Source organism: Morone saxatilis, unplaced genomic scaffold, assembly GCF_004916995.1.
Source record: "Morone saxatilis isolate NCDOM2014 unplaced genomic scaffold, NCSU_SB_2.0 Contig0, whole genome shotgun sequence".
Classification (NCBI taxonomy): domain Eukaryota; kingdom Metazoa; phylum Chordata; class Actinopteri; family Moronidae; genus Morone; species Morone saxatilis.
This window is the reverse complement of record NW_023339650.1, coordinates 12,023,269-12,038,496: the sequence shown is the minus strand read 5'-3', so window position 1 is coordinate 12,038,496 and position 15,228 is coordinate 12,023,269. Positions and strand designations below refer to the sequence as shown.

Here is a 15,228-nt window from a genome sequence, read left to right as displayed (position 1 = left end):
GGTGTTGAAGGCGCTGGAGAAGTCGAAGAACATGATGCGGACTGAGGTGTCAGGTCTGTCCAGGGAGGAATAGGCCTTCTGCAACAGGTAGATGATTGCATCATCAACCCCCACATGGGGCTGATATGCGAACTGCAGGGGGTCTTCACACAATCCCATACTGCTTATATACTTTCTATGTTTCTGTATTTTGAAACTTGTTCAAAGGGAGCATTTATTTAAAAAAAGTATATTTATATATGTGTACTTAATGCGGAAATGTTTTAGGTTTGTATTTTCAGGACATCCTGGAAATCTGTGTGTGTGCTACATTTTCTTGTCTTTAAGAACTTTTATGGAAAGAACATCAGATACGTTTTTGTGTGTGTGTCTTATTTGTTTCATGTAGTAATAACTTGTGTTTTATATATTTTTTAGGTCTGTTATTATTATTTTTTAAAGGTGTATTTACTGCATCTTCTGAGGATGACTGCAATTCTTTATGTTCCCCTGCATGTTTATTCCCCAGAGAAAGGGAGGGAGTGGAAGGTGAGAGGGCACCCAGAAGCCTTCAGTCAGCTCCTTCACATCCCACAAAACAGCAGCAGCGGGATACACAGCAACTTTATAACCAACAGAAAATTCAAACCAAGGTTCACATGCGTAATCTCAAGGTTGGTTGGTACACTGTGTGTGTGGGTGTATTTGCAGGTTAATACAGAATGTGAATTTTAGAACTTATGGGCCTGCATGTTTGCATGTGTCAGTGCCTGCAGAGGCATTTCTCTGGATGGTATGCGGTGGTGTTGGACCGAAGGCTACGTTTGGGTAAGGCCATGGCCCTCTGTGACTGGAAGAGGCAGCTGAGAGCATGGCGAGCGTGGAGGGCAGTGGTGTGGGCAGCACAAAGGCAGCGAGAGGTGGCGAGAACAGAGCAGGAGCTGCGGGCTGAAAACAGGCAAGAATCTAAAAGAAATTATGTTAAAGGGCCCAGCTAACCTTTATTGTATAAAGTCTTTTACTACAAAAAACACTATGTAGCTACTATCTATAATACTTATATTCAAAATTAGATGTGATGGCATTCCTCAAAGACACTCATTGATTTTGATCTTATTACCCTCACTAAGCAATAATTGACTACAAATCATATCTGTTACCTCTTCCAGACAATGCCAGCTGGCTGTAGAGAGTGACCGGAGGCGGTTGCTACGCCGATGTCTGAATGAGTGGCAGCTCTGGTGTCGGACGGAGAAGGAACAACGAGAGCTTTTGGCCCAGCAGCAGGAGACCCGGCGCAAGATGGACGCCTTAATTAACGCTGCATCGACAGGCAAACTCAAGGCAACAGAAACGCCAACTTATCAGCCAGTCATGACCCCGCCTGAGGCATCTAACCAACCAGAGAGCACAGAAAAGGTGAGCAGTGCATTCACAAATCCTCATATCGGCAACAGCCATGAAATCATGACTAAAACATCAACCCTATCCCTGGCAGGTGATGCTAAAAGCCTAATTACTGTTTAGTGTTAAGTTTGGAACTAAACTGAATAAAACACATCTTATCTTTGCATGGGATGACCTGAACCCTTCTCAGTTCGACCAGGGAGAAAAACCTTTTCCTGCTGAAATATTCACAACTCTGCAGAGTGTGACAGCAGGGAAAAAGGGGAGGTGTAAATATAGAGGGCGCGAAGGTATAGAGCAGATGGAAAGAATGCGAAAGAGAAATAAGAGGCGGAGAATAGTGGAACAGAGCTCGAGGGACGGAAGAAACGGAACAGGAGATGAAGTTGGAGGAGTTCATGGTGGAGGGGTCAATAAAGAGGCCATACTCACTATCAGGCCCCTGCTGCTTTATAAATCAGGATTCCTGGAGTTCAGTAAAGATTAAGGACTTTGCTACTGTAGCTATAATATTCCCCTTAAGCGTTTTGTAGACTTAGACCTAAGGGCAGGTTTAATTTTTTTATATAGAATAACATCATCAAATCTATTTCCGTCTGTAGGAAGATCACCACAGGTCAGGCACTTTAGCCCCAGAGAGCTCTGCAGTACATCAGAACAAGACTACTGTGGGCTCTGCAGCCCAGCCCACTCAGCCGTGGCAGGTGACCCGACGGCATGCAGCACCGACTGCCGCTGAGCTCCAAGCGACACGGCAGAGAGGTGAGGGCGGTGGCGTCACCTGTTCAAAAAGGGCAGTGTCGCCGGGTGGCAGGTTTGAGAACAGACACGCCATCCAGCAGCAGATCATCACCCAGCAGAGGAAGCTGTTGAAGGAGCAGCAAGAGCAAATTGCCCGATTGAGGGAAGAGCAGAGCATTGCGGGCCTGGAGCTGGAAATGGAGAAAACCGCACAGCTCACCCAGCTATCAGTGCTGAGAGACACGAGACCAAAGAGCCATAAGGTTGACCCCACAGAGGAGAGGTAGGCCCGCTGTGCTTTTGGTCTGCCGTTTTGTTGTTTGAGTGAGTTTCTCATCGTCTGATAAACCATTAAGGTAGCACATATAGATGTTTATATCATTACAACATATCATTATGTCATTAATTAAGGGTAATAAACCAACAATTCTGCAGTTATAAAGGTATTAGGGTCATGAGGTTTTTACTTTCTGATAAGCCAGAAAAAAAGGTTAATATATATATTTTAATAAGTGGTTAATTAAGAGTTTGCACACTAATACATTAAGTCTGCAGTTATAAGTATGAATAAATAGCTAATAAACATGGCCTAACTAATGTATATCAGTCAAAATGTTCATGTTAACCCTATAATACACTAAATGAAACCATTTAGAAGTTGGTCCAGTGGCTCTGGATGTAGATCCTTGCACATTATGATAGATTTATTACAAGCTCAGATAGTAAAGATAGTATAGAAAAGTAATGTGAAAAGGTTACAAATTGGTGTAGGAATATGTGAGTAGTATGTGCCTCTAGGGGTTACACTACTGTATATCTATATATATTCTTGTACATATTATTTTCTGCCTCTCCCTCAGGACAGTACATTGTAAGACTGTCTCTATATCTCTGCATGCCCCACATGTGCTGTTAGCTCTAAAACGCTCTTTTAGATGATGAATAATCACTTAGATGAGCTCACATCTGTTTCTACAATGCAGACTAATGGCAGAAGAAGCTGGCGGGTCATCGCCTGTGCACACCTCAGTGGCTAATCAGGGGTTGAAAGTATCTTTAAAGAAATAATACCCCTTTGAACTAATGTCTACAATAGTGCAGGCACTTGTTTTCAGGACCAACACCGAGGTGAATTGGGGTAAAAGTCATTATGCGTTAATAGCTTTCCACAAATCACATAGGAGTAGATACAAAGAAAGCGATCAGCTACAGAAGGATTTTGAGGCTTAGAGAGAACAGAGGAGCAGGAAGGTTGTGCAAAAGTTTAATATTGTGAACATGAATTCCTTATATAATTATATATTTATGTCATAACAGATTAAATAAACTTTTCAAGAAGTCCATACAACCTTGAACATAGTTTCTTGAGTAAAACAGAAAGTCATTTACAGATTTATGGACAGTAGGATGCATGTCGGTTGAGTTTGCCTGAAGTCCATACCTGTCTGAGTAAAACTTGACAGGCAAGGATCAGGAGGATGTGAATGTGCAGACAGAGTTGTGACGGGTCTTTGTTTTGGTGCTACCGGCTGTGATTGTTGCAGGGCACCGAGAGTTACTGGAGAACCTGACAGTCTCTGTGCACCTCCGAGGAAAGCTGTCACACGCAAGACAGGCCTTCATCCAATCATCACAGGTCAGTCTGCAAGTTCAGCCGCGTAGCAGCAGAGGATGACATACACAGATTTAAATATAAACATATGTAGCAGGTTCATATCTTCTTCCAAACATATGGCGACAGAATGCTGTAGCTCTTTTGTCAAGAAAATTGCATGACCCTACAGGTCTATAGTCCTAGCACAGTCCTATAGCACTCATAGTTACCTAAACTTCCAGTTACGTGTTCAGAATATGAAGCATACATTAACATCCACATAGACACTCCTGAGATTCTCTTCGTACCACAGAAGAATACCTTGCGCTCAACTCACCTCTCTCCCTCTCCCTGAAGCCATGGAGGCCCGCGCACGCCAACGCGCAGAGCGAAGGAAGGAAATCGAGGAACTCAAGAGAAAGAAGGAAGAGGAAAAACTGGTAAAAGATTGAGGACTTGTTTTCCGGACCAACAAGCTGTTTTGTAGGATAACTAGCAAGTTGTAACTGTCTGGAAGTAATACAAAATGCAACTTTTCAGGCTGAGATGAAAGCCGCTGAGGAGCAGAGGCAGAGGGAGGAGGAGGAGGAGAAACGCAAAGCAGCAGAAAAGAAGAAGGAGGAGAAAAGGCTGGAAAGAGAGGTGAGATGCGTTTCATATTTCGTGCTTGTTCACAAAGACATGAGTCAGAATAAAGGAAACAGTGCTCTCCTGTGAGTAACACTGAGTCACTTTCTGTGTGTAGAGGGAAGAGGAAAAACAGAGGCAGCTGAAAAGGCAACAGGAGCTCATGAAGCTGGCCCGTCAACACTACGACAGAAACTTACTGCTACGGCGAGGCCTGGCACCATGGAAACGCCTCATTCAGCTCAGACAAGCCAACATGCAGGTAAAGCACCTGTCTTGTCAATTTCAGGCTGTCAGCTGCTACAGAAACATAGAGAGTGTTTTCATCCAAGTTCTGCCTGCCCTCACTCCACACTTTACAAACCCAGGAGGTGCTATTAATTCCGGCTTTAACTATGAAGAGCGCACAAAAAAATCCTATTTGAACAGGAAACTGCAGCGCTTCAGGCTTTCCATTATCACACATGCTCCTACAACAGAATTACAATAAGGAAAAAGGGAAGAATTTTGACCTTCAATGCTATAAATCCAAGTCCTGGTACACATCACGGATTTGAATAATAAAAAGCCTCCTCGGTTATAGACTTGTTTGAACATTAAAGGGAGCACATCCAGTACAGCATGTGCATCTGCTATCTGGGTTAGAGGCAGCCACTTGTTTGTTTATTAAAGGCTTTTTATAATTCAAATCTTTACAAGTAGCCAGATGTTTATTGTGTCTCACAGACCATTGGTGGACATAATGCATCCCTTTATTCTCATAGTAAGAAGCTTGTTCAGTTATTTCTTTTACATCTGAGTAAGATTATAAATTGGATCAGTCTGAAATTTTAGCAATACAAAGAGGATTATACGTGCTTTTTTTAGGAGGTAGAAACAGCTTAGATGCATTCAAAACACTGGAAAAGCTTTTTAACCAATAGTATTTTGAGTAACTTAAACAATAGTAACTTCTTAATACTGTCATAATTAATACAATCTTTGACTTTTCATCTATTTTTCATTTTCACCTTGGCTGACAATTATTTATGTATAATTTTTTTCCCTCTGTATTTATTATTCCTTGCTGGGATTTTCTCCATCACACAACCGCGATTTAATCGTCTGATAATTGTGAACACAATGAGCAAACTGGTTTGGTAAAAATACAGCAGGAAAATAAAACATCCCAAAGGCAAAAGCTACAAAAACACACATTCCCACCATCCCCATGATTCATTTGCACAGAATCACATGAACTGCAAAAACTCATGTGCACATACATGTTTCACAGCTATAAATCCCCTTTGTTAAATGTGGGATTCAGTCACAGATAGGCGCTTCATCGTTTGACACCACTCTATTGTTTCAACCTGGCACATATGATTGAGTTTGGATGCATTCATTCAGCGTGGATCTGTGCTTTTCTCTTTAATGCCTGCCAGCTGGCCGAGAGTCACTACAATCTCTTCCTCCTGAGGCGGTGCACGCTAGGCTGGCAGCAATCAGCAAGAGAGTCCTTGTCTGAGAAAGAAGCTTCTGCTGACCAACTGCACCAGCACTTCTTGCTTCGGAGGAGCTTAAGCTGCTGGAAAAGAGTGTGTATACACACGCACAGACACAGTTTTCTCCCCATCACCTTTTTCTAATCTCCCCTTCTACCTGCACTCAATTAAGTGTTAGGTGCCCAGTCTTTAAGATAAAAAAAAGTGTAGACCGTTTTCTATTTCTTTTCTTGTTTAAGCTTAAACTTACTGATTAACTTGCAGTTGGCATTTTGTCGTGGATTTTACAGCTTAAAGATACAGCATACTGCATGTTTAAAAAAAGTATAAGTTATAGTTAACAACTTAAATAATTAGTTTACTACAGATCAATGATACACTTTCAGATTGTCCTTATCTTTGAGTGACTGTTTTCCGTCTCAGCTAAAGGACTGGCGGATGATTCAAGAGGAGAGAGCCGAGCGTTTCTATCGCACTCGCACTCTGAGGAGGTTTCTGCTGGCACTGCTGGACCATGTGACCCAGGAGAGGCTGGTGGAGTGGGACCGTCAGGAGCTGGCTCAGGAGCACAATAACAGGTCTGCTACCCGTGACTTTCCCATATGTTCCCTGTATGGATGCTGCAGCGTCTTCCCCCCACTAAGATAGCCATCTAACAGGGTGTCCAATTAAATGTAACAGCTTGTAAAACTGTAATTATGAGAACAGTTTGATAACAGTTTGCCAAAAAAATATAATGCTGTGAATTCCTATAAAACTCAAATTAATTTTAACTGTATAGACACTATAAGGCTAATGCTATAAAGAAAGTTCAGCCTTTCTTATGGTGGTTGATTCATGAAGATAAAGGTTAGACACTGGAACATGTATTCTTGAGCAGAACCAGTTCCACTGAACATTTACCGATATGAGAGCTTCAGCGGTGCATCATCTTCTCCATTGTGCATTGGATTGTAAATTACACCTTCATCTCCTTAACTCCAATGAAGTGCCCCATACAGTATCTGCTGTTAGCTGTAAATGTCTCTTCATATTATGATTAATGGAGTCAATTATGGTGTTCTGCTGCTCAGGTAGAAACTTAAATGTGGCTAAACTAGCTGGCATAGCGTAATGTTTATGGTCTGACTGGTCTCCAGCCCTGGGTAATCAAAAAGTATTTTCTGCAATACTACCCTTTGTAGCGACCTCATACTCGATTTATTTTAAGTATAGGTAATATGTGGTTCTAAAATCAGCGCCTCTGTGAATGACTCTAAATTCTGAGCATGCTCCCAATGATGTTTAGCTGTTTTAGTTTACTGTGTTCTTCGTATTAGTTTGCTGTCATCCAGTAGTCACAAACAGAATAGCTATCATAAGCCTCAAATTCTTCCAAGCAGCATTGCAACGCTCACAATGACAATGCTAACATGTTTAGCAGGTGTAATGTCTATCAAGTTCACCATCTTAATTTAATTATCACTAAAGCACAGCCGAGGGCTGTTGTGAATGTCATTACTTTTCCAGGTATTTGATCATAAATTGAAGTATTGGACAAGTTCAAAAATTGACCTACTGGTAGCACAAGATGAAAATTCATAATTACAATCCGCTGCTGATTAATTATATATTTAATATATAACAAAGTGATGGACTGACAGGCCTTAGAGCCATGCCATTAGCACGGCTAAAAAAAGTCTGTTAAATTTTTCTAATTTGCATCTAAATAGTTTAGCAAAAATGTTTTCTACAAAATATACATTTTAAATCAACACACACTTCTGGTTTTGATTGTGCTTATTAACACCATTATAATGTGGTCTTCAGCTTCCCATTTTAGCCAGAATTAATGATTTCTGTGGCAGTGGTCTAATTTAAAGATGTCACTGTCATTGCCACAAAATGTGAGTGTTTCTAAACTTCAGCTTCTCCGGAGAGGTCAGCTACATGACCACAGCCTGCAGGTGAATTCCCACTGGCTGCCCAGCTGCCATTGTCAGTGAGCCCTCAGTAATGTTATGTGAAAACTCATTAGGTGTTGTCAACCCACAGGTCTCTATAATTCAGTTTCTTATTGCTCATTTGCTCTGTTCCCCTCTGTCCCTCCATCTGCCTGCACTTTAGACGGGTGCTACGGCAATGTTTCCTGGCCTGGGGGCAGCTTCCATATCTGCTGCGCAGGGAAAGAAAGAAGGAGGAGCGGCGGGAGAAGCTGGGGCGGAAAGTGACTGAGGTTCTGCCTGATTTTGGCTCCCATCCACTGTAAAGCCTCTGGGAGAAACCGCCGCTGTAGGAAACAAACTGCATAGCCATACAGACGACACACACAGATCTCAACAACTCTGGAGAGGACCCTACAGACACATACAGAGGCACATTTCTCACATTTATTTAATATAAATAAATAAAACACACAACTGGACCTAAACAAGTTTTAGGATTCCAAAAAAAAAAGCTTTCAATCACTTTGTGGACTAATAAAATATCATATTTCAAGAACTGTTTGGTTCTTTTTGAAAAGTTACTACTCATATTCAGACTATCCAATCATTCATTATGTTGAATGCAAGGACACACTGTACTTTAATTAGCCTGATTATGGGGCTTGTGCTGAGATGTTTCATTTTTTCATTAGTGATAAATATCCATGACACATTTCACAAAGTCGACACTGTGGATAAGTGTTTGTGGAGGATAAAGGAGGTGTTGAGTGCAGAAAGATCCTCCTTGAAATGACGTTCAGCCCACGCAATGTGACGGACTGACCAACTCCAGAGACGTCAACAGATTACTCAATCTCACATTTTTCTTGTATGCCGACTCCCAGCAAGGCACTAGGATATAGAGGAGAAATAAAGACAATGTTCAAGTCCGGGGAGGACAGTCAGCTTGAAGGAAACAGTGATATTTGTTAAACCAAGAGCATAGGCGTCAGTTGTGTATAGCAAGATATGGCAGCTGCCATACCATGAAATCCGTTTTAAAAATAAATAAATAAATAAACTAATTACACTTGTATTGCCTTAAATAATGATGAGGATGACATGCACTCTCACATTCTGTTCTGGATCAACATTGCCTTCTTCTACAGCGTCTGCTCAGTACAGCCATGAGTGATGACAGTTCCCACCTCATGCTTATGGCTGTGGAAACTACACTGTTATAGACATTAAACGTGGATGATTTGCCCTGTTGAGACCCAGACACTACCCTGTTATAGACTAAACAACTAGCAGCCTACAGCACCAGAAGGTAAGAGGATGAATTTATCTTCCTCCTGCTGACTAACTGTTGTGCTGTGCAAAGAGCAAATAATCGCCCACAGCAGCCTGATGCTATTTGTTGAATTGTACAATAGCTGACCTTTGTTGGCTTTGTGAAAGTGTATTGACGTTACAATACAAACGTGATTTAATTTATTGGATTGTCTGAAGGCTTGGCGCTGATTGCTGTTTCATTGTGTGCTATTGGACCTGTGAACTGTGTGACCACGGATGCAGTGCCCCATACAAAAGAGAGACCTGTTTGAGAGGCAACGTGGACTTCATGTAGCACTTACTGAAACTAAAAGTACTGCACTGTATGGTTATTCTATGCATCTACTGTATGTACAACATGCACTGATTCATGCCTATTTGTCTGTGAGAAGAAAATACACCTGATAGGTCAATACGACAATATGTTGTGTTTTGCCCAGCTACTTTAGATAAGTGCCTCACAGCCTGTACAAATGATGTCCGTCATTGTCGGTGTTTTTCCTTCAAACGTATGAATGTAAATATATTATTGAGACTGAAATCAGCTTGCAAGGTTGGGCTGTAGTACAATAAATTCACCTATTTTGTGCCCGATTTTGTTTTGCTCTTTTTGAACACCCACTGGTTGCCTACAAGAAATTATCATGTAATCCAAAGCATTACTCTATTTTTGTTTAAACAAACGACTACTGATAAGGGTGCTGTCCATGGTGCTGAAACACGCACAAAAATAGATGCAGTGAAAGGTGTTTTCACTGCTCCCTGCAAGTCGCACATTACATGCAAACCATTAGGCATTGTGAATGTAAGAGAGAGCTATATGTCCATTAAAACATTCTCGATAGCATATTGCACACTTGACATCATAGCACACTGCCATGCCTCGGCTTTAGCTGAAACAACATCCCTGTCCGAGAGACTGGTGAGACGTGAAATGAGGCAGCAGTGGAAGGAGATTAAAGGTCAGTGAGTGGATATAGCTGCATAGACGAGATGCCAGTTGTCAGTGACATTAATGGCAGTGAATGTATCTTATTGGGGTTTGTAGTTATTGCTGTGTCAAAGTCAGGGCAACTCAGTAGCTGCAGTAACCCACTGATATCCATCCTGGCAGCTCTCAGGTTTGCTGCAAAGCAGAGGCCAGCCATTAAAGTTGAATCAGAGTGAGAGGAGCCATGCTGCCATCCAATGGATATAAACAGAACAGCAGCCATAAGCTCCAAACTCATTTTTTAAATCAGTTGCGTAACAGTCTCTTACACCAGATCTGTTGGGGTGGGAGTGGGAGGGTTCAGTTTGTCTCCCATGGTCATGAACTCTGCCCAGTTCCCACGGAAACCTCTGGAGTAGACGCCTGTGTCCACAACGAGTCCCCAGAAGGCGCTGCGAGCGGTTTTGTCTCGCAGGGCGATGCGTGCCTCACGCTCGGTCACGTTGTAACTCACGTTGATCACCTGCACCATCAGCAGGTGTAGCAGCCCTCCAGTCACAATACTGCTGTACCACGCACAGGTGAAGCAAAGTGCAGTGCTGGAACACACAGTGAGAGAAAAGATGGTAAAACAATGAAACGCCACACAGACAGGATGTACCGAACAACCTAAGTGCTTGCAAGGTTCTCACTGTTTATATAAATCATCAGAAAGACTCTTTTTGGCCTTGAAAGTATAAAACTTGATTATTATTTACATTGATTATAACTAACAATAATTAAATTCAGTGTAAATGGGACACTAATTCCATTTATTTCTATTTTAATATAAACCTGCGAAAACAATTATAAAATGTGCTGTGTGACCAGTTTAAAAGCTGTTAATGGAGAAATCACAGTTAAAAGAACCATTATTTTTACATATTCGGGGCATGATAGCAATTTAGACAAGTTGTATGTTCAGTAGTCTGAGGTTCAGATAGTTGTTCTGAAGGCATATTTTAAATGTGCGACGCCTACTGCAGTGCCAGAGCAGATCCTTTACCACTCTCTCATTGCTCCGAGCAAAAACAGTGAGTCTTTCTCCAACAGCTCGATAGGAAACACTCTAAGGTGTTCTGTGAAACTGTTTCAACACTACACTGAAAAAAGCCTTATGCAATATGCAATAACCTCACACCAACTAATTTAGTCAATTATGGAAAAAAAATGTCAAATTGCCGCACAGCGCTTCAGTTAAAAGAAAAGATTTCTTCTGTTGATTGCTGCTAAAAGGCCAGCTGCCATTTCCTGTCTCCATGGTTTCGATCTGAAGTGTACAGATGTACACACATATAGAGTATGGAGTAGTAGTGTAGAAAGACTTAGTAGCCTAATGGTTACAACACATGGCCCATGGTCGCTCGCAACTGTTGTCAGCTTGATTCCAGACGGCAACCTTTGTTGCATGTCTCCCTCTTCATCTGTCACTATCCAATTGAGGCAAAAATGCACAAAAGAAATGTGGTTTGGGAGGAAAATAAAGATGTTCTTTACATTGTTATTAATTTATTCTGAACATCAACGAGCAACCAAACAACGGCCATTTCAAGTTTTTGGCAGCTACTCTACATTTAAATATTAGAAAATTTTTAGGCCAATATCGCTGTTAATCATTGCTATTAATGCATAAAGACTAGTTTGACTTTTTGAGATTTATTCTTGTTCACTTGCCAAGAGTTAGATAAGAGGATTATACCATTCTCATATCTGTACGGTAAATATGTAGTTAGTGCCAGCAGCTGCTTAGCTTAGCTTAGTTTAAAGACTGGAAACAGCTGGCCCTGGCCCTGTCCAAACATAACTAAATCTGACTACCAGGACCTCTTAAACATACTTAATTAACACGTAACATCCTGCATGTTTAATCTGTACACAAACTGAAGTTTAGAAACAACAAGGTGTGGTTTTAAAGGGGATTATGTTTCCCCATTTCCAGTCTTTGTGCTGAGCTAAGCCAACTGGCTGCTGCTGCTAGCTTCAGTGTGGTATCAGTCCTCTCTTCTAATTCTCCGCAAGAAAGTGAATAAACATATTTCCCAAAATATCAACAATATTTCAGTCAATATTCATTTTTTAAATAGATTTTTATAAAAGATTCCATACATTTGGTTACGAAAGAATTATGACTAAGATATCCACTGAGCAGCAAATTTTATTTAGAGTTGAAAAATACTGTAATACAGTGCTCTTTGGTGTACAAATTGTTATAGTAGTTATTTTTGCAATTACTGTAAATTTCTTGTTACTTGTTGGCTGGCATCTACACTGATATTGATATATCGATTACAAATGTATATTTACCGCTAATATTAGTGTGGATTTTAATGTCATACTCTGCTTGTATTCAGACGTGCTACAAATGATCATAACCTATTTTTTTAAAATATTTTTTCTCATCTTTACATTTGTATTGTAACGGTTATATATCTAACAACCATCTGGCCTGGTAACAATGAATGGAAGCGAAAGCAACAAACATACACACCAATTTTCACCAAAGTACCTGTACTGGTCGTAGACCCCCGGGCAGTAGAACAGGGCAGTGAGGTGGTGTTGTTTCAGACACACACTCTGCAGTACCAGGCTGATCCCGTACAGGGACGTCAACAGGAAGAGGACGAGTGTAAGCAGGAAGCTGCGGTGATTGGCCTGCCCCACACAGCTGTTTATCCTACCAGGGCACCAACGGAGGAAGACGCACAAACACAGTACACACACAGGTAGACAAAACATTGTACTGAGACCCCAGGGTTACAACTACACACATGCAGGACTACACATATAAGCATAGGAGTGGATGACAGTAAGGAACTTGTAGCTGTACTTAATATAAGTGTGTGATGTGCACTGAACACAACATACAAATATGGTCAATAAAGACCCAGCAGGTGTTAACAGGACAAACACTTGTATCCTGGAAAGAAAGACTTACGGCATTGTTTCGAAAATTAAAAAGGAAGCTTTTTTTAGATTTATTGAAAAGAAAAGACAAGCAGATGACAAACAAGACAACTTCAGTGTTTGAGATGTGACACGAAGTGGAAGAAACAGAGATGACAGGCCGAGCGAGAGGCATTTTAATGGAACCCACCAGACACAGTGGTGGTCGAGACGCAGCACGCAGACACCACAGATCCGACAATGTCCCGCCCTTGGGGGCCGCACCACCCTGCACACCGGACACCAGTTCCTCCGGCTACTTTCCTTCAGCTCCACCGCCTGCTCCGGCGACGATATCGCCCGGTTGGCTACCGTCATCGTCACATCCTGCCTCCCCCCGTTGACGGCAGGGTCTCTGTCTGCCAGAGGGCTGTAATACGTCACCGTGCTGTGGACGGACTCTTGGTTTGGCCGCACGATGCCGGGTTCTCTCTTGGTGTGGATAAGGGCTACCAGGGTGAGTATGACCCCTATGGTTACCACGGTTACCTCCACCTGGCCAACATCCCCACTTGGAAGCACCTCGGTGATGAACAAGTAGTACATGTACCCCAGGGAGAAGAGGGCCAAGCTCAGGAAGAAGAGTGTCCGCCCTTTCTTGCGGTGGGTGAAATAGTAGTACCACAGCACCAGCCCGGGTAGAGCTGTCAGAACCACGATGCCGAGCAGGAAGTGGAGGGCAGCGAGGTGGAGCAGGACAGGAAGGAGAATAAGAGGAGGGATGACGGACAGGTCCACTCTTCGGGCTCCACCCCACAGCCAAGGCACACGAATGCGGTCCGAAAAAACTGCAGCCACATGTGCCAAAGATTCAGCCTTCTGAGGCTCCCTCTTCAGAAACCTGAGTAGAAAAAAGTCCCAATTGTTGCATTAATGTCAAACATTTGATGGTTCCAGCCTCTTAAATTGCTCCATTAAATTCAAGTCGATTAAAAATAATCCTCAGTTGCAGCCCCAGAGTTATTCCGTTTAATGTCTCTCACCTGTCACAGGCGTCATCCAGGTCCTCGCAGTCACAGCAGCAGGCTGCTACATGGCTGCGCTCTCCGAGTCTGTTCACATATTCGCAGCAGCACAAGATCTCCTCCGCCTCCGGCACCTTGGTGGCTCGCTTCTTCATGACGGACAGCCTTACAGCCTAACAGAAAAGTTTATTGGAGCCGCTATTAGCTCAGCTTGTGGGCGCATTTGCGTTCAGAGACAAGAAAAGTGGCAGAGACAAGGAGTGAAGTATAAATAATAACCTCTAAAAGCCCACTTTGCTGAAATGTCCTTTTTCATACAGCAGCTTTAGAGTTTTAGAAGGTGGAGTGCTTCCAAGCAGATTTTCACCAAATGACACGTCAAAGCAGACCCTGCCCATTTGACCCTACCCACCCCACCTCACATCTGTCACACATCTGTCATGTTTCAGTGATTTACAGCAGCTGAACAGCCCCACCACTGCAGCCTGCTAGCTCATCTAGATGGAACAGATGGATCTGGGCAGAGGTGAGACAGTGGCAACATTTATAACAATTCAGTGTCCCCTTCACCACAGAAAGCAAGACTGACGATACCCCAGTGAACCACTAAGTGGGATTAATCCTTCAGCTCAGTTAAACCTCTCTCTAGGGGGGATCTGGCTCTATTGGCCGATGAGTCTCTGATTAGCAATAAATCAAAGAATGACATGGTGTGTTGTTATTATTCAGCCACTGATCAAACTAGCGTGGTAAAGAGGAAATCGGGGTCAGGAAAGGTCCCTCAATGTCTCACTGGTGGGTCCTTCCAGGCAGCCTTGAAGGTAAGTCTGTAAGGGCCTAAAGAGAAGACAGATTGGGCTACATGTACTGATTAATATGTGTGTGTGTGTGTGTTTGTGTGTGTGTGTGTGTGTGTGTGTGTGTGTAGTTGTGTGGTTGTGGTGTGTGCCACCAACTGGCAAAAAAAAAATCCTCCCTGACAAAAACAAAACTAATACTGCAGAAAGGATTCATAGCGTGTCTGTGGTGCTCAGCAGTTTTATGTCCTGTTGTAACACTGAGGGATTTTCTGTGGTATGCAGTAGTTTTGACTTGCAGGACATTAAAAAGATTATAAGATGTAATGCAGATGGCTGTATCTTTTTATTAGTGTTTTTTTTAAGTGGGATTAAGAATTGGGACGTATTGCTATGAGTACATATACTTAAAAAAAAGTTAAAACTCTTTAGATAAAATGCTACTTCCAGTTTGCTGCTTTTTTCTATATCTAGTGGTGATT

General features: G+C 42.3%; 2 protein-coding genes across 2 annotated transcripts in view; one reads left to right on the top strand and one right to left on the bottom strand.

Annotated features, from left to right (window-relative positions):
- The window catches only part of ccdc191 (coiled-coil domain containing 191), a 12,653-nt gene extending 4,537 nt beyond the window's left edge, over window positions 1–8,116 (top strand). The window contains exons 7-17 of the mRNA XM_035652242.1: window positions 509–653; window positions 747–937; window positions 1,149–1,398; window positions 1,989–2,410; window positions 3,672–3,763; window positions 4,079–4,161; window positions 4,262–4,363; window positions 4,467–4,610; window positions 5,773–5,925; window positions 6,256–6,410; window positions 7,939–8,116. Coding sequence (XP_035508135.1) covers window positions 509–653; window positions 747–937; window positions 1,149–1,398; window positions 1,989–2,410; window positions 3,672–3,763; window positions 4,079–4,161; window positions 4,262–4,363; window positions 4,467–4,610; window positions 5,773–5,925; window positions 6,256–6,410; window positions 7,939–8,080 — 1,879 coding nt within the window. The 3' untranslated portion in view covers window positions 8,081–8,116. The remainder of the gene's footprint in view (window positions 1–508; window positions 654–746; window positions 938–1,148; window positions 1,399–1,988; window positions 2,411–3,671; window positions 3,764–4,078; window positions 4,162–4,261; window positions 4,364–4,466; window positions 4,611–5,772; window positions 5,926–6,255; window positions 6,411–7,938) is intronic.
- A 393-nt stretch (window positions 8,117–8,509) lies between these two features.
- Window positions 8,510–15,228, bottom strand: part of zdhhc23b (zinc finger DHHC-type palmitoyltransferase 23b) — an 8,571-nt gene continuing 1,852 nt past the window's right edge. Inside the window, exons 2-6 of the mRNA XM_035652208.1 lie at window positions 13,968–14,122; window positions 13,136–13,825; window positions 12,548–12,715; window positions 10,332–10,601; window positions 8,510–8,648 (exon numbers count right to left, since the gene is read on the bottom strand). Coding sequence (XP_035508101.1) covers window positions 8,603–8,648; window positions 10,332–10,601; window positions 12,548–12,715; window positions 13,136–13,825; window positions 13,968–14,104 — 1,311 coding nt within the window. The 5' untranslated portion in view covers window positions 14,105–14,122 and the 3' untranslated portion in view covers window positions 8,510–8,602. The remainder of the gene's footprint in view (window positions 8,649–10,331; window positions 10,602–12,547; window positions 12,716–13,135; window positions 13,826–13,967; window positions 14,123–15,228) is intronic.